This window comes from Anas platyrhynchos, chromosome 1 (assembly GCF_047663525.1).
Source record: "Anas platyrhynchos isolate ZD024472 breed Pekin duck chromosome 1, IASCAAS_PekinDuck_T2T, whole genome shotgun sequence".
Lineage (NCBI taxonomy): Eukaryota > Metazoa > Chordata > Aves > Anseriformes > Anatidae > Anas > Anas platyrhynchos.
Genome location: NC_092587.1, coordinates 21,167,548 through 21,193,158, shown reverse-complemented (window position 1 = coordinate 21,193,158; position 25,611 = coordinate 21,167,548). Strand labels below are relative to the sequence as shown.

The following is a 25,611-nucleotide window of genomic DNA, read 5'->3' as shown; positions in this document are numbered from 1 at the left end:
AAAAAAAAAAAAAAAGAGAAAAACGTTAAAAAGAAATACCAACATACTGCGTGGATTTCTTAGAATAACACACTGTTCAGTCATGAAAACATTAAATATCTTAGTGAAGAATAGACACTGAAGCTACTTTTTGGAACAAATTCACTGATCAATATCACTCTTTTGTTTCAGCTTCTATCAGTTGTAAAGTGGCTTTTCACTGGAGTGTGCAGCCAGACTATCCACCCTTTCAATAACTAAAAAAAGGATGGGAAAGGACAGGATAGCAGCCAGATTCTTCAGTTTACATTCATTCTACCTGATAGAAGAAAGTGTCTGAATGGCAGAACAGCTCATACACTGCATTTATTTTTTCTTGATCTGGTTACAAGAAAAAAAAATCAAAGCACATTCCATTGAACACACAACAAATGCAGTTGCCTTAGAGAGATACTGAGAGGGAAATAGTGGTCTAATCATAAACACTTCCACAATCCCAGTGAAGCACTGGGCTGAACACTAGTTAGGTTAACAGCTGTAGGAACAAAGAAAATTCAGGGTTGTGCAAGAATCTGATGCACACGAAACCTTAGAAGGAAAACCTCAGTGCTGGGTCTGATGCACTCCCACGAGCACACTGGAGGCTCCTCCTTGCACAAAGAGTCCATTATAGAGACTTAAAATCCAGACTAAAATCAGAGTTCTTTATTGAAGATGAGGACGAATTTCCTACGTACATTTAAACAAAATTTCCCTTTCCTAGCCCTTAAAACAGGGACAAAAACACCCCTGGAAATCCACCCAGAGCTGTCCTGCACCAGTTGTTCTTATGACAAAGATCGAGTGGCTGAGTTTTGCCTGTCTCCAAGAGCACCCCATCCCCTGTTACACACCTCCTGCAATTTGGCATCAGCCCGTACCACTACCAAAAGGTGCACGTCCCCCTACCTTGCTATAGTTTAATTTTATGCTCTATCAGCAGCTTCATGTGACTAAAGCTGAGGTTACATAGGGCAGTTTGAGTGAACAAGACTGCCTGAAGTTACCAGGGGAAGGTCCTGGTCTCCCCTCCCTGCTGCCACGGACATGCTCTAACAACCCACCCAGCGTGAGCTTTGATGCTTGTGCAACCTCTCCCCGAGTCGTAGGCAGCTCCTGCAGATAAGCAGATTTGGGAGTCACCAAGGACCAGAACTGGCAGGAGAGCGCAGCTGTTTTCAAAGCCAGTTGTGCAGCTGCTTCCCCACCAAACGAATAATATAAGCAGAAAAGCAGGGCACTGGGCTCCTGGGGAGGGACAAGAAGAAAGAGGGCAGGGAAAATAAAGGTCTTCAGCATCCTCGAGACTGAGAAGAATCTGGGAGACAGATTTCCAGAAGTTCAGAAAAAACACCTCAAAGAAAACGAAGAAAATGCAGCCTGAGATCATTTGCGGGCTCTCACACCCTTCAGGATCAGATTTTTGAAGTCTGCATTTTACCCAGCGATGGCTAACAAAGGGCTGTGCCTCTGAAGTGTGTCTGAGCCTGAAGTGTGTTCCTGCTCTTAACCTGCACAAGACCCAGTGCCTGCCACATTTGTTCAGCATCACCGAGATAAGAGGTGACAGGCAGCAGCACGGAGCAACAACCAGCACCAACCGGCCAGGAAGTGCTGGGGATAAAGAGCAAAATGCAGGAACAACACCGGGAGCAAAACACCAAGAGGTTATTACCAATACCAGATTATTCCACGCCTGATAAAGGGAAGATGACTGCAGGAGAGCAATAAATCCTGCGTGGCTGGCACCCACAGCTCACAGGTTAGCTGCGACAGCCATAAACACAAAGCAGTGCACACATGGAAGGAAACAGCTGCTCAGGCAGAGGAATGCCGAGCTGTTAGCACACAGGGCAGAGAACGAAATACCAATTTTATCAGCCTGACATTCCACAGTCAGAAAGCAAGAAAAATGAGAGGGATTATCAGGAAAGGAAAAAAACAGAAACGTGCTACTGTACCATCGTAGCTGGACTTGTGCCTTGAGGACAAAATATGTGAACTAGTAAAGTGCAAAAGAAATACCAAGCATAGGGGAAGAGGTCAAACACTGCACACTCCTGAGCTTTGGGGACAGATGAGCAAGCAAGGTAAGAGCAGAGCTGACACCATGACTAGATCGGGGACAGTTAGCACAATGGGAGAACTGGAATACCCTGGCAAAGTGTGACTGCAGGTTCTGATGCTTTTCTCCAGGCATCTGCTATTGGCAACTGTCAGAGGCCTCCTGGAGGACACAAACCTTCCCTCGGGCGCAGCACAGCCACGCTCCTGCTGTTATGGAGAGCACAGCCTGAGGAGCAGGGCTTGCAGCTACCCTGACTCTGTGACAAGTTGCAGATCCAACACTGACTGCAGAACTGCAGGCAGGAACAAGCAGCGTGTATTTTAGACCTCAGGATTTCTTCTTTATGAAAAAAACAAAGAAAACCAACACTAAATGGCACGGATGCAGCCCTATACAAACAGCCTGGCTATGTGGAAACAAACTGGTTTCCCTGCTGCTGCAAATCCACTGGAGGTTAGACTTCAGGCACAAGCTACTGCAGCCCACGTGGGTCTGTATGAATATACTCTTCACCTACCAACTCCCAGTATATTTTATTTAACAGCTAATCCTGTAGGTTACCTAAGCACAGAGGGATGCATTATGCTGTGCAAGAGTTTTTTCACTGGCCAGAAGCACAATAAAAATCACTATGATACATTCCTGCAGAGGTAACTTGTCCTAAAGGAGTAAGTTTAAAAAAAACAAGTCAGGTTGATCTAAGAGTTTGGCAAAGGAGAAAGAGGGCTGGTGGCAGCAGAGAATAAGGTTTCCCACCTCCTCCTTTGTGCCAGGACCAGCAGACAGCCACGTAGGGACATAGAGCTAAACAGCAAGCCTTATTCAGGCTGCCATATGCTCCTGGGAGCTCTGCTATGGACACAGGAAAGCAGAAACATGAAGCTGGGGGGTAGGGATGACAAAACCAGCCCTACCAGTTCGATTTAAGCCACCTGTTACTCTGCAGTTCAGGTGATCCACATCTGAGCCAGAGCCCAGTCTGCACTAGGTTGCTTTAATGGAAAGCAAACAGGTGGCTCTCTGCAAACCCCAGGAAGGGTTTTGAAATCGGAGGTGGGGCTGGAGGGAGGCTCTTTTTAACCCACAGCACTTGTTGGATAAGCTGTGAATACCAGAGATCCATGGCAAGCCTGCAAGTTGCATCTTAACACTCTGCCCATTTTCAAACTTCAATTATGACTAATAAAATGTAATTTTACTGCTTAAAGTTTATACAGTTATAAAAAGACACTGTATTCTTTTACTGATTTGGTACTCCAGGATGAGCGTAATGAGCAGTTTTGACTGCTGGTGTAACTTCTGGGCCTGGATGATAAGTTTTTATTTGTTAACCTGTTACTATTTGCACTATCCCTTGTGAGGAAAGACATTACACATGGTCTGAACTTGGGTAGACCTGTGCGGTGTCAAGAGTTGGACTTGATGATCTTTAAGGGTCCCTTCCAACTCAGGATATTCTATGATTCTATGATTAAGATTGAGCTGTGACAACAGAAAAGATCCTTGTGTTATTCCCTGGTTTTGGAGCCACCACAGCCTGCGGTTCCTACTGGCGGCACAGAGGATCACTTCCAGTCCTGGTAGGAGCTCCTACTTACAAAGCTGCCATCATGAATTTACAACAGAGAAAAAAGTCTGCTATTCTATTTCTGTTGCCCTTTTCCTTTTAACAGAGGAAAAAACAACTTAGTACAGCACAAACTGCATTTAGCTTTGACTAAAAATAACAAAAGCTTCCATGCTTGTTTACCGGGTCAAAATATCCTCGACTACGCTGCTCTGATTGTTGTGAAGACACATTATTTTGGTTACACGCATCAAAACCCTCCACTTTCCCCCAAATAAACAGATGGATGCAATAATTCCTGCAACATGCAAGTGTTTTGCAATCTTCTAGCCTTTGATGGAACATAAGGAAAGAAAACAGGAAATGCACATTATTGCCTAACTGTGTGAGTCAGAGAGACACTGAAACACTACGTGCATGTACACAAAAACACAGCACACTTGTCCCTAGCCACTCCATACACTTCCTACATGGAGGAATTATACTCCCACAAGAGCTGCAATCCTGAAAGTTTCCCAATGACATCAATAAAAATAATCTATGAACTTGTTCATTCAAATGGGCACTGGAAAAAAACTTGACTTGCGCAGATACTACCATTGCACCCAAACATCCCATCACCATTTTAAAATCAACTTTGTGTTAAAATTACTTAAATACAAGCTAATGATGTGAAACTGAGAGCTACAGGACAAAACTTGTTTTGCACTCCCACATCCAAAACAGCGCCAAACTGCCAGAGCAGCTGCAGTTTGAAGGATAATAATCTACTCTTTGCTGCCCAGCTTTTCCAAAAGTCTTTGTCAAGACCTACAGGCAATGAGGAACTGCTCAGAAAATGAGTGGAATGGAATTAATAAAAAGACACAAAGAGAAATACACTAAGGTGGAGGAATGAAACTAACTAGACCCCTGCAGACAGTATCAACATTAAGTGCTCATTGTGATACAGTTGCAGATCGCAGGGGTAGCAGCCCTATTTAAATGAACCAGTGGAACTCTACAATTAAATACTTAAATTTGTGTCCTGGGAGCAGAACAACTGTTAAACACAGAAGAGTCCTCCTGAGGTCAGCACTTGGCCATACGATCCTGTGGTGCAACCTAAGCCTTCAACATTTGAGCTAAAGACAAAGCACCACACTTATCTTTGCCACAGTCATGGTACCCTCTAGGTGGTAAGCGAACTTCTGGGTTCACCCTGGTGAGCACCATTAGGCTCCCAACTGGTGGGAAGTGTTTTTAGTTATGCCTTGACAAATCACTCTTAGCACAAACCTTTAATTCTCACTGCGGGACCCATACCTGCTTTATAGCTTGTTGCAGTTTTTCCAGATTTATTTCTTTGGCTTCTTTTAGCAATGTCCTTTCATCCATCTTCAACATGGAAACTCTGTACTGGCACAGCTCCACCACAACCACATCAGGCTGCACTTCTTGTATTGTCTGAAAAAGATGATTTCATTTACACCAATTTAGGAAAGATTAAAGAGAAGTGCAGCCAATATAGATATTTTCACGAGGAAAAAGGACCTAAAAGCACATTCCAACAATTATTTTCAATTAAATAGCAATTAAAGGGTAAGACTCCACCAAATAGCTATTTATTAAGACAAACAAAGGAAGAAAATAAGTGAATTGATTTAGCTACTGGATGTTTTGGGACAAGAATAGGGAGAAAAAAAATATTCTGGGGAAAAAATAGATCAAGATGTCCAGCTTTTTTCTTTCACATTAGAAAAGTCACTTTTGTTTGTGACCAATTGCAATCTGATTTAGAACAAGCTTTGTAAGAGCCAGAGTTGATGGTTCTGGCACAGGATTCCTATCCTTCTGGCACCCAGAGAATAAAGCCAGTCTAAACTGCAGACGTTGCATGAGGTGCAGTATGAAATAGCTCCTACTTTTACTAGTGCTTCAGAGCTACTTGTACATTGGACTCCATTCTCACATTTTGGGCAGCACGGTTTCACAACTCATTATACATCCCATGCACAAAGAAGCTGAGAACTCCTTTCTGTTCTAGGCTTTGCATCCTCTTGGCACACTCCCATCACAGTAAACATGCAGACACACTGCTGGTGTTATTCCATATTCTTTAGAGGACAAAAATAAAGGGATTGGAGAGCAATGTATTGCATAAAAAAATTGAGATGATACAGGTATCTTTTAGTTCATCCCACCATGCTGTCAGCCCTCCAACACCTACTTTGAGAAACAAAACCTGAAGCTTGCAAAAAAACAAGTCAGAGAGCTGGACTTCGCTCTGCTTTGTGACATACTTCATGACAAAGTTAACAGCATTATCACCATGCTGCTAAAAGTCTCCCACTTCCTACCTACCTTCACTACGTCCTTTTTGCTGCTGTCACTGAAGTGGGCTGTTCCAACCACATACACTTTAGAACCGTCCTCGGTGTCGAGCTCAGTCACAGTGCTCGGTAAAGAAGGTTTTTTCTGCCTCTTCTTCATCTTCATCTCCAGAAGGATTTTAAATGCCTCTGCATCAGCTAGAAAGGGCAAGAAAAAAAAAGAAACATGCACATGACTATGAAATGCAAGTAAAAAAGACTGAAAATAAAAATGTCACCACTAAACAGCAGAGCAGAGCTAAAAGGCCATGATTTACCACTGTAATCTTACATTCAATTCTGAGGCTACATCATTGAGAGTGCCACCACTGGAGAGGCTGCCTCCAAGCATGGGTCTCAGTCCAGGTTTCCTACCCTGTGGACACTGGGACAGGTTGTCCACGCAGTTCAGTAAGGGAAAGAGAGAAGCTGTGTGGCAGGTGAGGTGGATAGAGAAGCAAAGAATACTTAGAAAAGGTATACACCAGATCGGGAAAAAAAAGCATTTCTTAAATTCTAGAACAAAAACGTTCCCTTTCATAATTTTATCTGCATAAACAACAGTAATATATTTATACTGGTACAAATATGTTGGTAAAGTCACCTGTACGTACTGGATGGAGCATGTAGGATACCTTCAGTACCAGTCTTAGCCTTAGCCTTTAGTCAGGGATCAGCATACAATTGGAAATTAAACCTTAACAGGCATTTGGGTCAGGAAATCAGTGGTTCTTCTCTGGTGTCAACGATAAACTGATTAAGACCAAAATGGTACAACACAAATTCAGGCCATCTGTAAAAAGCTTGCAGCAGAAAACTGGAAGATCTATCGATTCCATCACAGTCGCTCGTGAAATGCCAGAAAGCCCAATCAGCTGAGACGGAGAAGCTTCAATTTTACATCAGTGGAAAATACAGTTAACTTTGTGTGAGTTTTCTTTAAGTTTCAATGAAACGTAAATAAAAAAAAGTATCAAATAGGAAAATAGAGTTTTGTTTCCAACCAACTCTGCAGCAAGCTGCTGCAGAAGTTAGCTGAGGTTTGAAAGGGCAGAATCTAGGAATAGGATCACAGTCCCAGCAGAAAAAGGTCAGCAAGCAGTTTACAGGTGGGATGAGAAAGACAGAGAAAATTACAGCCTCCCACGACATATTCTTTCTTTTCATGACTCTGCAGGACAGATCTGGGGCAACATGAGCACACCAAATACTTATCTCACAGGACTTTATGTGAAAACCAAACCAAACCAGAACAAAAGCAACCCTCCAATGTCCTTTCAGTTAGCATTTTAGCAGCCTACTACTTCCTGGTCAATACCCAAGAACATGGTGTGTTGCAGTCAGTATGGTCTGATCGAAGACCATGTTGCTGCCAAAGCAGATGGTGATGCTAAGGAGGCGGTGGGGAAGACATTACTGTAAAAGGAAGGAGAAGGGGTAAGGCCATTGCATTTGTAGCACTCCCAGTCACACAGTCATAAAAGCAGCTGTTTAGAGCAACCAAAATCTCCCTAATCAAATTGCCTGTCTCCCACAGCAGTCAGAAGAGGGTATCTGTGGAAGAGTAAGAACCAGGGAAGCATGCATGATACTTTCTCCAAATACCTAGCCTCCAGCCACTTATGGTTCAGATTCCCTGAGCTGGAAGGGGTTTCTACATATTCAGTAACCCTTAAAGGACTTCCTTTCCTGTTAAGTTTTCCAGCCTCATACATATATTCAGAACCAGACTGAATTACGTTTCATGTGAAGAAAAACCATTACAACAGTGAAGTAACGGATGTTATCAGTGAGGATATATTCAAGGAAAACATTCTCAGGAGCAGCTACAGTTTTTTATGAAACCAAACTCTATATATAGAGGAAAAAAAGCAACATAAATTAATTTGCTTCTTTAGGTCTGAGTGCCTTTCCCATAGCTTTACTCAAGGCTCTGTTCGCTCCCATGATTTTCTTCTCCAATCTGTAGTCCCAAGGGATTATTCAGCAACTTCAGCATTATAATAATGCTGCACGCTAATTTGCCCTAAGGTGGTTCTTCGCCTGTTATTTGCCAGAAAGCACAATCTGAATGTTCCTATTGTTCAGAAATGAAGACTGTATATATTAATGTCACAACATTATATCAATAAAGACAAAGCAAATCCTAAGCAGCCTTTATTTTTTCCTCCTGAGAGAGGAATGTCTGTTATTATCTGATCCTAATCACTAAAAGGTAAAAGGCTGATACCCCTCCTGGGCTTCACAAGACAGTTTAGGCTGGAATACTTCTATTCACACGTCCTGCAGGCTTGGCCTTCATATCAAAAAATTACCGTGTTGGAACGGGCAAAGGGTTCCATCTGTAACAGCTGATTCCACCTTGTAACACTGGATGACAGAACATCGAATCAAACACGGACTTATCTATCTTTGGTTCACAGAGCAAAGACCAAGCTTAAAACAATAAATTAACATCTCCCTTAAATAAAAAAATGATTTGACTTTTTTTTTTTTTGAAAGCATGGGAACAGCGAACTGACCATCAATATAGTAGGTCATTGCTCTTTTCAAATTTGTTTTTTTATGCATGATTTGTAGAAAGGCCCAGTCAAACAGATTAAGTCATATATGACCTCTTTCATGTCACCCTTTTGCGCTAAGAGCCACTAGGTAAGGAAAAGGCAGGGAAATTTAGCTGAACACACTCCCCGTGTGGCACACCCTCCCCAGTCAAACCAGAAACATACAGATATTCTGCGATACACTTGACGTTTCCTTTGGTCCATCTTCTGGTGCGTCAGAGGAGGACATTGGATCTGCAGCAGCCTGTATGAGACAAAGTCAAAAGGAAGCTGGGAATTATAATGAAATGTTTTAATACATTTTTTCCCTTGTGGGTTTGCTTGATTTGAACCTACATACAATATTCAAGCAGCTAAATAATTTAAGCAGTCTCAACAGTGCAAAACATTTGTGGTTTTACAACTGTTTTTCTCCTAGCTACGTAAATATGAGAGAGTATTTATACCTGACACGGAATTAAAAAAACTGACTCTACAATAAAAGGAACAAATTTATCTCTAAATGTACTATAGTTTTGTGCTTTGGAAATCAGAATGTGCCCTGACAACACCATTTCTACTTATCAAAAGGCATATTTGACTTAACTACCAACCAGTCAGCATTCCTTTTGTTAGTCTTGACAGATTAATCAGCTCTCAATACACACTTGCATTCAAGAGAAGTCTGCCCAAGTATTTTAACATGTGGGCCCAACCTTAGAGCTTCTGGCCCTATACTGACTTTCACGCACATCAGAAATGAGAAAGATTAGAAATTAAGCATCTGCATATTTTTCCTCCCTACAGGACAAGACAGTAGTTGAAAACACTTCCAAAGACCAACTTTAAAATGCTATCTCTAGAAGTACATGCCAGGTCTTTAACTAGCAAAGCCAGTCTTATCTGTAACTAACGTGCAATTTTTAAACCCCTTGCACAGAATTCCAACAATTCAGCCTATGTCACCCAAGCTGGAGAAGCAGATAGCGCAGGAAAAGACTTCAGAATCAAAGAAAGCTCAACTATAAGCTATCATTAGGCAACTGCATTAATTCTAAGCTGAATCAAGATGATTACCAGGAGAATTTGGAGTTCCTTAACAACATTAAGTCAAGAAGTTAGTGACAGCAGGTGAATCCATAATGAATGAAGTACTTTCCAAATGAAAGGCAGTGTTTGCAAGCCAGCAAGCAGGTGGCCAGACTCTCCCAAAGGATGTCAACTTTTTAGTGGGAATGACTGTTTTCATTAACTTTGTACTTAACCTGGTCAGTTTTAAAACAGGAGTCTACAAAGCACATCCAATTGCTGAAGGCTTTCAGCAAGGGCACTTTCTTCTTATATTCTATTGTGTTAGACAGCAGTTTTCAGATAATGAATTCTACTTGTCTTACCATGGCCCCACTGAAGGTAAGGCAGAATTTGTTATTGCATTTCATGGAGTAACCAAAAAGTACATCTCTACAGTACAAAGTTTAAAACATTCACAGCAACACATTATCATAGAATCATAGAAACATAGAATATCCTGAGTTGGAAGGGACCCTTAAGGATCATCAAGTCCAACTCTTGACACCGCACAGGTCTACCCTTTCACTACAAAGCAATGTCTGTTCATGGACAACTGCAAATTGCAGTTACACTCACAGATCTAATTTAACACCAGCTCAGATTCTGATCACAACATATGGCTCGACTCTAATGCTTGCATACCTAACTTTAGTCACAAAAATATTGTAAAAAATATATATCAATATAACATATGGAATTAACTCTGCCACTTGTGCTGGCTTTGTCATCATAACAACAGTGGAGTGGAAAAAACATTAAGGACCCCATTAGGAGTCTGCCTTTCACCCACCCAATTTTTAATTAATTAATTTATTTATTTTTAAAGTTAACACATGAAACTACATTCTTATATTTTGTAGCAAAAAAAAAATTCCTAAACTTCACCTACTACACCAGAAAAAGGTTTTGAGATGGCATAGATATGAAAGAAGAGGAACAGAACATGTAGAAAGAAGCACTTGAGTTTACTTGGCAAGGCACTTAAACCTTGTACAGTAAGATTATTTATATACAGTCAAGTTGTGTAATTTAATCACAAAAGATGTCTTTTCTCAAAAAGATTTAAACAAATAGGCTAGCCTGTTTTGTGCCATGCTTCACTTACAAGTAAATTAACACAGAAGGCCTTTTCTAACTCTTGAAACTGTAGAGAAAAGGACCCTAAAAAGAAGAATGTAAATGTGGCAAAACAATAGCATTGAACCCTTCACCCCTGTTCTTAAAATACTGTCACATCAGTTGTCTGGATCCCTGACTTTGTAAGCCTTCCCAAAGCATGAACAGGACTGATTCAGAGTCTCGACCTTTCCTTCAATTATATCAAGAAGAAAACCCCTTTAATTCCAATACCTACCTCAGGCTGTTGCTCCTCTTGCATCCCTAGACTGCAGACTTATTTTCACCAACCTCACAAGAACTGTAAAGAGTAAAACGGATGAGAATTAAAAATTGATTACAAGACCCAAAATATTCATTTAAGAATTGGGAAGAGAGTGGGGTGGGAAGCAAAGGCATTTCTATAAACTCTCTGACAGAAGCTGAAAAGCAACAAACTGAAGATGTTTCAAAATCTGTCAGAAGTCACCTTTTCAACACTGCTGGGAAAAAAAAAAAGTCAGTAAAGCTGAATTGTCTTATTAATCCAATTTTTGAGTTGGCCCTAAAACCAGAACACCGCCCTGTTTTTCCACACACACTGAGAACACTTGGAATAAGAATGAATTTCATGGGAACTCAGAATTTGCTTTTTTTGCTGTCCTAGATTCTGCAGAGATGCCCTTTTCCTCCAATTCATTCTTAAGCAATCAAAAACACGGCGTGGCTGTCAACAAAACGTTTCAGCAAAAGCAAAAACCTTGGTCAGCCAGGTCAGTAGTTCAGCCTCATCCAAATGAACTGTGTTAAGACAGCTCTTAGGTGAATTTTAGGAATCATCTGTATTTCACTGCTGCAAGGAATAGGAAAGCAGTCAGCCTTAATACTCAGCTCGGAAGCCACACACATTATTATCTGGTCTGTGTCACGTTATCACATACGAGTTTACAAATACATCAGAGCCAGAACATCAGAGAGAGCATGGCTATGTGAAAAACACCAGAAATCCCATTTTCAAACCCTTAGTGAATAGTTTCCATTCTTTGTTTCAAGACTCATTCCTCCACACGTTCTTCAAGTTCAGAAGTTACCCCTGAAGCTGGCAAAGCACTGCGGTTTGACTTTGATGGTATCCTAAGGGAATTGCACAAGATGCTGAACTTCTGCTCAGTGCTCATTCTGCTTATTCTCACAGCTAATCTGCTAATAATCTAAGCATTTGTGGAAAAAAATGACACCACAGCTTTCTGGATTACCTCCCTCTTACCTGTTCTGTACACACGAACGGCGTTTTGCTACCCAACAGACCAATTTTGCTGCACATGCTGGGCAGCCTCATGCACACCAGTGACACCTTGCAAGGTTTTATTGGATTTCCCGCCTTCCCTGCTCTCTCTGCCTGTAAAGAGAATGAGCAGCACCTCTCCAAGACATCTGGTCCTTCCTCCTGCACGTGCATCTCAGGGATGGTCAAGCAGAGAGCAGTTCTGGCCAGCAAATCGGGACAACACATTTATAGCCCTGCTCTGAGGAGCAAAAGGACAAGTTCAACTCCTGCCCTGTGCACAGGTAGGAGGAAAGCTGCCTGGCACCCAGGCAGCTGCATTTTCTAGCATACAAACATGGTAGCAAAAGCCTCCCCTTCCCCAAATCCAAGAGGTTTGCTGAGTCTGATCAGCGTTCTCCGCCCTGGTTTCTTTCTAGTCTTGATTTTGAAGCAAGTTCCATTGCTTTCTAGCTTCGCTTAAAAAATGCTTCTCTAGAAAGAGCATTTGGCTGGAGAGCTAGCTGCGTGCACGTGTAATTCAGACAGCTGGCACATCTCTACATGGTACAGAGAGGCTTCAACAATTCACACCTTCACATTGCCCATACTAGTGGTCACCAGCAAACTGGAGACCACAGATGCAAAGGAGATGAGAAACCCAGAGTGACCAAAAACCTGGCTTTGCACACTCTTCGGAGCAAAATCTCTGAGAAATCCAGCAGAGCTCCATGTCCTGAGCAAGCAACAACTGCAGATAGCTCTTGAGCTGTGAAGTAAGTACCTTGTAAAAACAAAAGCTGCACAGTCCAAAAGGTTTGGTAACACACCATTTATTCAAAGCATGGAAGAACCCTGCACAGGCAGCATTAAGACATTTTCTTCAACTGCCCTATCGCTTTTGCTACAAAGCACTGTGTAAGTTTAACCCTGTGACCTTGCCTTCCCCCTTTCTAAAGGGTCAATTGCAGGAAAGCTGGATGTCAGAGCAAGCTGAAATGGTGGGTGAAGCCAAGTTGCTCTTTCCTCTGTGAGCATTTTCACACTTTGTGCCCTGCAGACAGCTCTGCACAGGCACAGCAATGGGGCCTGTGGCCCGGACAGGCACAGGCCCGCCCACTGCCGCCACTATGGGCTGAGGTGAACCCAGAGCCTGTCCAGTCTCTGCTGGACCAGTTTAACCATTCCTGGACTTGTGCAGCAAACCAAACTGGACAGACACGACTTTCCTTTTCCCATCCTCAGGGGATTTTAAGCTGTGGTGGCCAAATACCTGTGCAAACAGCTGTGGCAGCAGAACTGAAGGAGCCACACATAGCAGAGGTTTGCTGAAGCCAATGCTGTCCTCTGACCAAAAAATGTACGTCCAACCATATCACTTCAGGGTGCACTTTGAAACCCAGCCTTGTACTTGGCTCTTAGTTGATTTACACACAAAATACTGAAGTGTTTTTCTGTCAGTGGATTAGAGGACCCTAAGCACAAACTGAAGTTCAGGCTTGGTTGAAGGCCTACCTCAGTACAAAAACGTGCCTCTTATTGACAGCAGTGCTGTTAAAAATAGTAAAGTGCAAGTTTCAGTTGAAGAATAAACTTCTACACAGAAGCACCAAGTGATTTTCCACCCAGTGAGTGACATTTTAGAAAGCCTCGCCCTGCTGTCACCACAGGTTAAGTGATGCATATAGTACTGGAAAGTGCGCTTCTCTGCACTTACTCATGACAATTAACACTTTTTTTTTTTTTTTTTTTTTTTTTTTTTACCTGAAACACACAACCTGTGGAGAGAGCAAAGCCGGTCAGCATGTTCCCAGCTCCACCATAACGAGGTTCTGGCCTCCGCAAGGAACCCACGGCACAGGGCCATGAGGGGCAGAGGGCAACTGGTCCAGCCACACGGACAGGCGAGCCTCTCACCACTTTCTTCTAGCAGGTTCTTAGGTGCTTAGACCCGCTTCACCTTCCACTGGAGGTGGAGTTTTCCACACAGAAGACCTGTTCCTGATCTCCCCGCCTCAGGACATGCTCAGGAATTCAGGTTACTCAGTCAACATGAAGAAAATTCCTACAACTGGCTGGTGACAGCAAACTGAGCTAACAACTGCCATGAAAATCAGTGTGCTCAAGCTCTTGCTTGGTGTGAGCCACGAAAGGTACAAAACACCTGAGCACCAGGGTACAGACACGGCCAGGTACTGAGCTGGCCACCACCCTCAGCAACATATCAGAGGAAACAGGCACATTCTGGAATCTACTCCGGTACCTCGGGCTCCAGGCTGACCTGGCTCACCCACGTGGAAAACCCACCATCCTCTGCATATTTGGAAGAGATATCTGCATCCCACAGTACTTGAGATATTAATACCGAAACCTCTGAGAAAGGACTAAATGTACCCTGCTGTTACAGGCAGAAGGAACTGAAGCATGTGAATCTGTAAGCACTTCCTCCCACCGTGTCCAACAGCAAGAGAAAGGGTGCTGATTCACATCAAATCCTGGCAAACATCTGGAAAAACAAAATTTGAGCATTTCCAAGTCATTTTGAGCTTGATTTTTCAACCTCATAGCTTATTTACTTATTTCAAAATTCAGCTATTCTTATTTCTTTAGGAAGTTAACCAGGCAGCGCCTGTTTGTCTGTGCTTGCTAACCCAGAGGAGGATTTTAAACGAATGTGGCAGGGAGGTACGAGTCTCGGTTGTGATGAGGGATGTCTGCACAGCACCAGGGGAGAAAAAAAAAAAAAAAAAAAAAAAAGACTACCAAAGTTTAGGGGTAAGGGGTGGAAGGGGTGTAAAAGAGGAAGTGGGCAGAACCTGCCAGGCAACAGAAGCAAACTCAACCGCAGGTTGTAAAGCCATAGGCAAAATAAGCTCTTTGGACAATTCTTTATTGTGTTCCCTAATATATATACCACAAGATCTCAACCTCAAGTTCCTCTGCTTACCGTAGGATTTGGCAGGGACATGCAAAACTAATCAAAACCTTCTCCTCCAGCTACTTCAAAGGCCTGTACAGCGCCTTCATCAGATAAGTCACACACTGAAAATCTTAGTGATGGTGCATTTCTTTCAGAGAGGCAGATGTAGCTCCTAGGCACTCCTAAAGATCAGAGATTACAAAGTATTTCTGTTCTCTTATCTACCAGGAGACTGCCTTATCCCGGAATGACTCCCGTTGACAGTGCCACCAAGAAAATTCCTGGAGCCAGAAGAAAGAAAACAGAGCCTGACCTGGAGCCTTCTGAAGCAGCAAGTCCGGGTTTTGCCTCTGCAGTTTTCCTGAAAGGACTATTTGATGATTGAACCCCGATTCAGCCACCTTCTGCCCCCTCCAGCAAGTGGTATTCTTGTGCTTGTTTCACCTTTGCTAGCCCCAGGGGCTCTCTGTTCACTGGGTGATTAAAAGATAGCTCATGTATTTACCTATGAGCAAACACAGCCCTTTCCTCAAGTCTTAAGATGCCCAGGCAATGAAACAGGAGTTTTTGAGAACACCTAATGACCAGCAAGACTAAAACCACCTTACTGGCAGGCACCTATTTCCATTTCTCCTTGTCCCACCTGTGCACACAGGGCAACCACTCAAACTGCCAGCAGCACTGGGGAAAAGGGGCTATACCCTTCCCCTACACTTTGGGGTTTATTTTCTTTCTCCTGCAGCAGCTGACAAAAGGCAGAGTGAGAAAGGCCTCCCTGCCATGCTACTTCACGTCGGTCCTCCAGCTCCCCTCAGGTTGAACAGCTTCAGCAGAGCTTCCTCTGCGTGGAACCTGCTCATGAACTACTGGCTCATTTTTCATACTGGGCAGCCTGAGCTGACCAAAGCGTTTCAGTTCTAGCTGCACATTTAGGCATGTGAAACTCATAGCTCCCCGTCTCAAAGAGACAAGGGGTACGCTCACAAACCAGGGGCTCTGTCATTGATCGTTCTAGGCTCTAGAACACCAACTGCCAGTAAAGAATAAGTGTTCTTATATTATTTCAATTTAATTCCTTTTTGCTTCAGTGAGAAAATTCAGATACATCACCAGGTGTGGAAAGGCAGTCCATCGAGGTAACCTCCCACAGCAGGGCCGAATCTGATCCTTTGTCTTCTCTGAGTTTGCTTCCTTCACACAATGATCCAAGTGAATCAATAAAAAAAGCTTTTATAAAAATCCCTCATGTTCCTACCTATACAACAAGCTAGTCAGCTCCTTTTTAAAAAGATTTTTATTGAATATTTTCTTCCTTCTGAGCGAGGCAGAAAACCAGGCACAGCATTTGTTTCCCTCATGTTGACGCTGCAAAAGGGAAATAAGGTTCTTTGCAGTCCTATACAGTTGTTCCGTGTTTTCTGTGACGCACAGACACCATCAGAATAACTAGTACAAAATTATGGGCTGCAAAATTTCTACAACTTGTTTCACCTAGTATTCAAAGGGAAATCCAACAGTTCTTAGTTAAATTTCCCTCCCTTGAACAAATCTGTCTGTACCGTTTCTTTAAGTACTTACAATGTTCAGCAGCATTGCAGAGGGTACCCGCAGCTCTCAGTACGTGGAATATTAATCCTGCAAACTCCGAGATGGGATTAGATGTACTTCTCTGTTTTACAAACACGGAACTGATGCACACGCATACTTCAATACATCTACAGATCCGGCCTTTGGGATCTAAGCAAGTAGATAGGAGATTCTTGGAGCTCTCTAAGCATTTCAGTTTTGCAATGTGAATTTTCCGTTGTTTTTAAATCCTTCACAGGAGGATTGCTCCCCTATCCCATCCCTGGGACAGGGCTTCCTCACAACAGCCTGCCAACGTAACTCATTTTTGTTCATCTGGAGTCACTGAGGGAAACACAAGAGTTACGCCAAGGACTGAACTTGCTTCAAGGGCAGGCTGATGAGCACTGACAGGAGGTGTTCTCAGTGAGCTGAGTACCTGGTACACCTCGCTTAGTGTGTACCAAACCAGACCTGACCCATGCTAGACTCCAAAAAGCAGCAGACACACACACATAACTGTTTCATGAACAGCCTCCTGACCCAGACCTCCACCACCAGCTCTCCCGGCCAGAAGATGGCTGTCTACTCCTCAGACACAGCAATAAAACCATACTTACGTCTACATGCATTCAGCGTGCTGCATTCCTTTCATATTCTAAAGCTGCAGTTTCTCTAGCGATGGCTATCTGGCTCAGCTGGAACAGCCTGCGTGCGCCAGGTTCATATCATATGCTGCATAAACACCTTGTTTGAATGCTGCTACCCATTAACAGGACAACTCATTTTATGTAAACACAAGAGGCGTATCAACACCTCAGACCAGAAGATACAACCTTTCTCCCAGTGACAAACCACCAGGCTCATTACTCACTGTCTGGAATGCCTACAAAGTATCCTCCACAGCTCCCATTTAACCTACCAGGAAGGCTAAGCCAGCCCATAGATCCACGCCTTTGTTTCAGCACCATCTGCAGCAGACGAAGTGTTTGAGATTGATGAGACTTCTCCCATGCTTAGGCTCAGAAATCTTAGTAGTGTTTACAAACAAACTAACGCTGGCTCCAAATGGTGTCTCTTCTCTGTTGATAGACTGCTTGTACTCAGAAGGATGCATCAGCTGAAAGGAGGCTGCCAAATAACGCAACGGCCACGAATCCAGGAATTGGAGCTTATTCCAAAACCATCACCAAGGTGACCTACTCCACATATTGCACATATTTCTTTGACACAACCCACGCCTTTGGAACTTAACTGAGCAACTGGTTCTGTGATCACAGATGGTCGGCAATTGTGGGCCCGATTTCTCGTGACTCAGAAGCTCAGACACCTCCAAATACAGATTTTACCCTTTGAGCATGAATGAGACGTTCCTGCAAAGTGAACCCTGCTGATGCATGCCGCCTGAACTCAGGTACCTGCATGCCGGGGCCAACATCCGTCTGCATACTTTGGAAGCAGAAATATAAAAGTCAGAGAGCTTCTTTCCAAAGGAGGTGTCGGAACATGAGAATATCTGGCCCAGGACAGTGATGCACTGAAAATACTTTATCTGATGCACTGAAAACACTGCCTACCATTCTGTGTCACTGAAAGGCAAGAAGGCATTCCCATGTCTGTGCTTACAGATGCCGCTGGCTGAGGCTACCTGATGAACTGAATGAATCTAACACAAATCAGTACACTAATGCAGGACAGAACATAAACAACAGGTCAAGTCTGTACTGACTGAAGGGGCTGTAAAGGAGTTGCTACATTTAGAAACGCGAGGCAAAAAGACCCAAGCGATGCAGCCCAAATCTGGTCAGCCACTCCAAAACTCCCACTGTCTTAACCTATAGTTTTACTCCACCTGGATTCAGGGAAGAGTTGAAGCCAAAACTATGTTATTAGACTCTCCTAGATCAGCAGACTGGGATAAGATACCCAGCCAGCTTATCTCCTCCCTCCAGGCCACCCGAAACAACCCATCAACCAAACAGCACCCTTGATTCTGGGAAACTCTCTGCAGAGGTCTCCCAAGCAGGGCAATGGGAAAACTGCAGAGCTGCTGCACGCTCAGTTTCTCTGGAGCCCTGGGAAAAGCAAATTTGTTAATCCCCTCTATTCACTATCCACAAGCAGCCAGGAAAGGAGGAAGGTAGAGACGTTCTGCTACAGACAAGGAGCTGGTGGCTCCAAAACAAAACAGCTGCAGAAGCCTTGTTGAACTCTGCACACTTTTATTCCAGCGCACCTACGTGTTAGTGGCCACCTGGTGACATGCTCAGGAGCTGGGTCCTAAGAGTACTGGCAGACATTCATGGTCATTACTTTTATTACAAGCACTTAAATCCAATCTTTATGAGTGTAAAATTGGGATTTTGTAGGACAAATTTTTGACCAGCTGCCAAATACATTATTTATCAGTGCTCTTCTGCCTGCCCCTTCCATCCCGGTCACCAAACAATAGCTGGGATCAAGGCGATCAACGTGATCAACTCTTTTCCAAAGGGATTAGGTGATCACAAAAGCTACAAACATTGCTACACGACGCAGGCTCACGTGCCTGCAGCAAGCCAGGAGACTCAGCTCTGACCACAGCAGGGGGCTGGAGGACCAGGGTCAGGTTTCAAGGCAGACCTACCCCAGACAAAGCACCAGGAAGGCAAGACACCTTCAGCCAGGACCCCGCACCGACACTAACCCTTCAGTCCTACAGACACACAGTAATTAGAATAATAAATCTTCCCTCAAAAGGTGATTTCTACTCCTATCTGCTGCCCTCAGAAGAGACAAAACCCCTCCCTCAGCAATTCCCGGTCCCGTTTCCCGACACACAGCCCTTTTTTGGTCCCACTGGTACTGTCTGGATGTACCGAAGGACGGCTCCCGGTTGTGCAACACACCAGCTACGAATCCTACCTAAGATGCAGTCTCCGTACATACCACACAGGTGACTGGAGACCATTTTTCAACTTTGTCAGCGTTTGTGCTGCTGTTCAGCTCCAGCGCAGGCCTCTCTCCAGCGCGTACACCCTTCCTGCACAGACACACGCCTCTCAGCACAGATCAGTGCCGTGCTATCCGCACAGACAAGGTTATTGCACACACGGCCTGCGGGGCGCAGCGAGTGGAAGGCGGGAGCTGCTGGAGCTCCAGGGCCATCGCCCCCGCAGCTTGCTGTGTGGTGTCACCAAGACACTCGGGCTCTTATGGAGGTGCTGTGCCCGCAACCCTCAGTGACTTCAATCAAAATGCATAGCACATCAGCTAAAGGTGGAGAAAAAGAACAAGGATGGAGGCGAGAGAACACAGACACTGACTTTTAATTTAATTTTAAGAGAAAAGGAAGAATTTGTCACTGAAGACACACATTTTCACACAAATCCAGATTCCAGTTAATATTAACAAGTCAGATGTCCGTCCCAAACTCATTTTATAGATGGGGGGGAAAATCACTTCTCCTTCTAGAGTTAAGTCCAAACGTGTAACTACAGTACTAACTTGTTCCCAGCACCTGAGATTTGAGCAGCCCTTCACACAAACCTGCAGTAACTGAAGGCCTGACCTGAGCACCGGTGTGATCTGGTACCAAATCTTCTGTGAAGGACCACTGGTGCTTCCAGCCAGCATGGGCTTATCCTGGCAGGACAGGGAAAACTGCAGAGCCCCTTGTTCCTACCAGCACTGGTTGGTGAAGTACGTGCTGGATATCACACCAGACAGCTGTAGCTACATACCACTCCCATTAAATCCGGAGCACTCTTATCTCTGGCCTTCTATCTTTCTTTTTCTTTTGTTTTCGTTCTCTAGGACTGCCCCAAATCTCTTTCTTCACTTTTGCCAAGTAGCAAATTAGGAATGCCTTCTGAAGAAAATACTATTAAAAAAAAACCACACACAACACATTCAGATGAGTCTCTCACAACTAAGATGCCAATACCACTGTGTTTTATACACAGCTGTGGTGGCAGCAGCAATATCTCACTGTATTTGCCTTGTGGAAGCCAGACCGCACTGAAGCATACCTACAGCTCTCCTGCCACCCAGTTCAGCAGCCTCTGAGCCCACAGCTCAGACCGAGTGCCAGACGCTGCTGAGACTGCCTGACAAATCCAGCCAGCAACTCGAAACTCGAAAGTCTGCCGTCAGCCACTAATGGCAGGGCACGAACAAAGGCCGCAACCATAACCCGGTGCTTCCACTGACACTCAGGCAGCTTGAGACCCCTCAACGTGTGGTCATTCCCCCCTGACCGCTTACGGCCTACCCCCCTTATGCAATTAAAACCGTGAAACCCTGATTATTTTTTTTCCTTCCCCATTTCTCTGCCAGCTTCCCAAGCAGGATCATCCCGCCGGGCACCCCCAGGACACGGAGCAGCGAGGCCACCCCGGGCCCCTAAGGGATTTGGGGGCCCCGCGGCAGCGCCCTCCCAGAGCCGCCCCTCGCCTCCCAACTTCGCGCAGAGTTGCGCCAGCCCCAGCCCAACCCAGCCGGGTCTCCCCCCTGCGGGGCCGCCCCGAGCAGGGCTCGCCCCCTCCGCCACCCCCCGGGAGCACCACACCGACAGAAAGCGCCCCCCCCCTCCGTTCCCCGTGCCCCCCTCACCTGTGGCGCCCGCCCGGGGCCGCCGCTGGCGGAGGCGCTGCCGGGTGCGGGGGGGGCGGTGGCAGCGCGGGGCTCAACGTGCGGCATCAGTCAGTCACAGAGGGGGCGGGCCGGCGGCCGCGGGGTACTCTGGGAGATGTAGTCCGCCAGCGCCCGCTGTGCGCTAAGGGGTGGGGGCGGCGGACTACAACTCCCAGGGGCGGCTCGCCCGCAGCCCGGCCGCCATCAGGCAGCCGCCCGCCCAGCTCCAGGCCATGGCGCTGCCTGAGGGCTGCGCCCTGAGGCGGCGGGGGGTGGGCGGTGGCGGCAGGCAGCGAGCGGCTGCCCCCGGGAAGGGTTTCGGGAAAGATGGGCCCGAAGGGACTCCCGGGTAGAGGCTGATGCGGGCACTGCCCTGCCTCCTGCCCTGCCCTGCCCTGCTCCTGACGGGTGACGGGCGGTGGGAGTGTGGCTGAACCGCCCCGGCAGCCCGAGCACCGCACCTGGCACAGGGTCACCAGAGCAGAGCCGCGGTGCGTGCCACAAAATCACAGAATCACAGAAATTCTAGGTTGGGAGAGACTCGCTCCACGTGTACATCCCGGTCAGGGTGATTGTAGGAGCGGGCTGAGGTCCGCGAGCACGTGGCACGGAGCGATCAAGCACAGACATGTTGAGGCAGTTGGGAATTTCACTTTCCGTTTTGTGTAATAAAGAGTTTCAGCGTGCCGTAGAAGCGCACATCAAGCTGGATGAAAGGTGGCACTGACTTTCAAAATACACGTAGTCAAATAAAGGCATAAGATAGGCGACCCTGAACTTCTGGAAAACAAACAAACAAAAAAAGCCATCCAGTGCCAAGCAGATTGGGAAGAGAATTTCACTTTGGGCATTTTCATCTGTTCACAAATTTCTAATACCTTATTTATTTATTCATTTATTTATTTGTTTATGTATGTATGTATGTATGTATTTATTTATTTCTGAGCTGGTGTGTGAAGGCCACTAGAAAGTCGGGGGCATTTTCCTGGACAAGAGCAGGCTGGTCACTGCTTTCAGGGACGGTGCCATAACATTTTTAAGATTTTCTGGGCATCCAAGTGCACCCCATCCCAGCACTGCCAGTTGCAGGTGCACCTGCTCCCCGCTACCCTCAGCTGATTGCTTCTGAGGCAGTTCATAATCCGGCCTCTTCCAGGGATCAGCTTTGCTCAGCCATAAGCTGCCCATGACACGGGATCCCCCACTCGGCTGCAATGTGCCAGGTAGCAGTTACATCCCTGTGTAGCGTTGACTAAGCGGCATGTGACAAAGCTCAGCGACCTGAATCTCGTCACACACCCGTAATAAGTCCCTTATACAGCCAGTCACACATTTTATCCTCATTCTGATTTGCTCAGCTAGACAGTGTGCCAGGCATACCCTCAAGCCTCAGTTATCAGCAGTGCAGTGTGTTGAATTCAAGCTATGCGTCTTAAATTATAGCTTAGCATTTTTTTAGCTGTGCTTCCCTCTGTATCACCACTAGTGTCTTGTGCAAACTTTGTGAGCCCTTTAATAGACTACAGACATGTTCCCAGGCTTCCCACACTTCACCTGCAAAGATCAAATGATTACATTTGGTTAGGGCCGGGGAGCACTGCCTTAGCCTGCAGAAAACATCTCACCTGATCTGATCTGATTTGGCAATTCCTTTGCTTGTGGGAATACCATGAACTCTGTTAGCCTGCTTTTATTTTATTTATTTATTTAGTTAGTTAGTTCATGATGCTGCACCCTGATTATGTCAACAGTATCAGTGCTTTCACTAATAATTACTTCAGGCACTGCTTTGCCTGCTGGCTCAGCAAGAGCTGGGTTGGTTGAACGTGCCCTTACAGCGACCACAGTAAGATGCAGATCTCTACCATGAAGCAACGCCACTGGAAACTCTGCCTGCACTGTTTCAGCCCAGTCTGTGGCACACAGAAAAGCTGAGAGGGAGCACAGAGATGAGAGGAAGTTTATCAAACAGAAAAGGCCTTGGTACTGCTGTGGCCAGTGATCCCAGGGGCACAGGGCTCCATGGCTCTGCCACCAGCAGACACGCTAGGATGGTTTGAGGTGCCCTCTTGCCAGAACTTGCTGGCATCACTGTCTACTAAGTGGCCTAGTACAACACATCAATCTGTTTCTTCAAAGTTTGTGAACATAAGTATACAAAGATACACTTTATATCTTCTATCTTCTTCTTTAAATGTCATCATGGGATTATTTTGAGGCCAAGGCTGGATGCCAATAGTGAAGAAAGGGCTTGACAGCTTGGATTTCTCCAGTGCTTCAATTCTACCTAAAACACTTTTTTTTTTTTTTATAATGAAAGTGAGCCTCACTGAATAGTTATCAGGTACAATGTATCATGGTACATTCAAGGTAATTTTATAAATGTGTGGAGAGTCAGAAAGGTTCCTTATGCATATGACACTGCTGTTAGGTGTAGGTGTTTCTGAAATGGGGTGGGAGCAAGATGGGGAGCTGAGTGCACTTCTCCCTTCTCTCCCTCTTTCATTCTCTGCTTTGCTACCTCCCTTCTACTTCCACCCCTTCCTCTCTTATTTCTCTCTCCCTCTTTCTGTTTAGGAAATGACAGCAACGACTATGACATTAGCTGAAGTTGCTCTGTTGTCTTCAGTGACCTCTGCTTCACAGAAAACCCTTCTGAGACATTTGAATCAGCCCCTGAGCAGGTTGCAGGGTATCACTTCACAGCTTGGGAGTGAGTGTTTGCCTGTCCTGTTCACAACAGATTTGTAAGAATTTGCAGTACCAAAGGATTCGCCCCAAACAGTCCTACCAGTAAAAATCCCTAGCACTAGGAAGGTTGTTCAAGTGTCCAGTACTGGTGTTGGCTTGGATGCCAGCCCACTAGCTCTTGCTGTCCTTGCTGCAGGTGAGGACAACACATTCCCCAGGTCTTTATAACAGTCTTCACCTATTTAAGTGTCTTCATGTCTTAATTTGGCTTCTCTAGGCCAGTGAGTCTTAACATTCTCCTTGAATTGTGGCCTCTAGACAGCAGAGGCGAGCACTGGGCTGGGGCTGGTGCTACACACCGTGGTTTGGGGTGCTGCCTGCTACCTGTTAACCACGCTTGGAGCTGGCTTCAGGATCTATGTGCCATATTTGCTTTTCAGTTGTCTGCCTCATTTCAGGGGTTACTCTGTGAATTTTAAAAGACAAGATCTTATAAATAATTGTTTGATAAGAAAAGTTATTGTTTTTCTCACTGATTCTCCTGTCATCTGTGATGGCTAGAGAGTTTGTCTGGCAGTTTTGCTAGCCTGTGACTGACAAAGCAGAGGTTTCTGAAGAGAATATAACTCTCGCCTTCACTTTTTTTTGTGTGTGTGTCATGACTTTGCGTCGTGTATGTCCGTCCGTGTCTATGTCGCGTCCCCTCTTCCATCCTTCCCACACCACCACGCTTGTTGCCAGTACTCCAAATGCCTCCAAGTTTCCTTTCCTCTGCCTTCTAGTCCCTACGTTTCCATCACTTGCTGCTGCCCCGGTTTCACCCCTTCCCCTACAACAACCACCACGCTGTGACATTTTTAAGTATAACTGGGGGCTGGGACACCCATGGCGGGCCACCAGGCGGGGGCACCGCGCCGCCTCCGCGCTGAGGAGAAGGCTCCGGGAGCAGGGCGGGCGTGCACCGCGCTGGAAAGGCGAGCCCGGCGGTGCAAGGAGCCGAGGAGGCCCGGGGAGGACCGGCAGGGTCCCGTCCTGCGGGGATGGTGGCGAGGGGGGCGGTAGCAGCGGTGCTGCCCCGGCCTCAGCCCGCCTCGCCTCAGCCCCGGGCCCGCCGCGGAGCCGCGGGGCTGTGGCGGCCTCTGGCGGCCCGCGGGAGTCAGCAGCCACGGGTCCCTGGGCTCTATAACTGGGGGATGTCCCCGCTGTGTTAGCGTTCAGAAAAGGCATCCGCAGGCCAGCTCTAGTATACTTCGTCCCCTAAGCACAGTAGCACGGTGTAGATTTATGTTGCTCCTTGAACGTAGCTGGAACTGGCTCCAGGAAAATTGGTTTGGGAAATCGAAAGAGCCACGCCGCACGCTGGGTTGGCTTGGCCTTCTCCAGACTTGACAACTTGGGGCTGGTCCTTCACAAGTTGCTGCTGTGAAGTGAGACTGGGGGAAGCTGATTGCTGTGAGGCTTTGTTGCTTAAGCCTGATGCAGGCAGCCATGCAGCCTGCTGGGTCCATGTGAAATTGAGCATTACTGATGGCAGAGGGGGAGGAAGGGCTGCAGCCCCCTTGGTCCTCCTCTGAATCTTCCTATTCCTCTCCCCATCCCCATTACATTCACAGCAGACCTACACAACACAGTGTATTGACGCTCCAAGTAGCTGTAAGTAACACGGTTTGGGTAAAAGAAGCTGTTAGCTCTGTCAGCACAGGGCCATTTCCAGGATCATTTGTGGGGGAGGCTGTGAGGCAGGAGAAATGAGCAACACCATGTTGCTGTGACAGCCAGGCAGACGTGAGAGATGCTCTGGGCTTCCCTTGTCCAGGGACTGACACTGCAAACTGGGAGAATG

At 45.8% G+C, this 25,611-nt stretch overlaps 1 protein-coding gene across 4 annotated transcripts in view; it reads right to left on the bottom strand.

Moving 5' to 3' along the window:
• The window catches only part of TRABD (TraB domain containing), a 31,814-nt gene extending 10,629 nt beyond the window's left edge, over nt 1-21,185 (bottom strand). The window contains exons 1-6 of one of the 4 annotated variants that reach the window (XM_072033079.1): nt 21,057-21,073; nt 16,476-16,532; nt 10,973-11,035; nt 8,734-8,812; nt 5,997-6,163; nt 4,959-5,099 (exon numbers count right to left, since the gene is read on the bottom strand). In XM_072033079.1, the coding sequence (XP_071889180.1) occupies nt 4,959-5,099; nt 5,997-6,163; nt 8,734-8,812; nt 10,973-10,996 (411 nt within the window). In that variant the 5' untranslated portion in view covers nt 10,997-11,035; nt 16,476-16,532; nt 21,057-21,073. Of the gene's footprint in view, nt 1-4,958; nt 5,100-5,996; nt 6,164-6,296; nt 6,434-8,733; nt 8,813-10,972; nt 11,036-16,475; nt 16,533-19,391; nt 19,878-21,056 lie in introns of those variants that run through there. The other 3 variants (XM_038164898.2, XM_072033084.1, XM_038164909.2) reach the window with 3 other exon arrangements.
• Between the last annotated feature and the right edge of the window lie 4,426 nt (nt 21,186-25,611).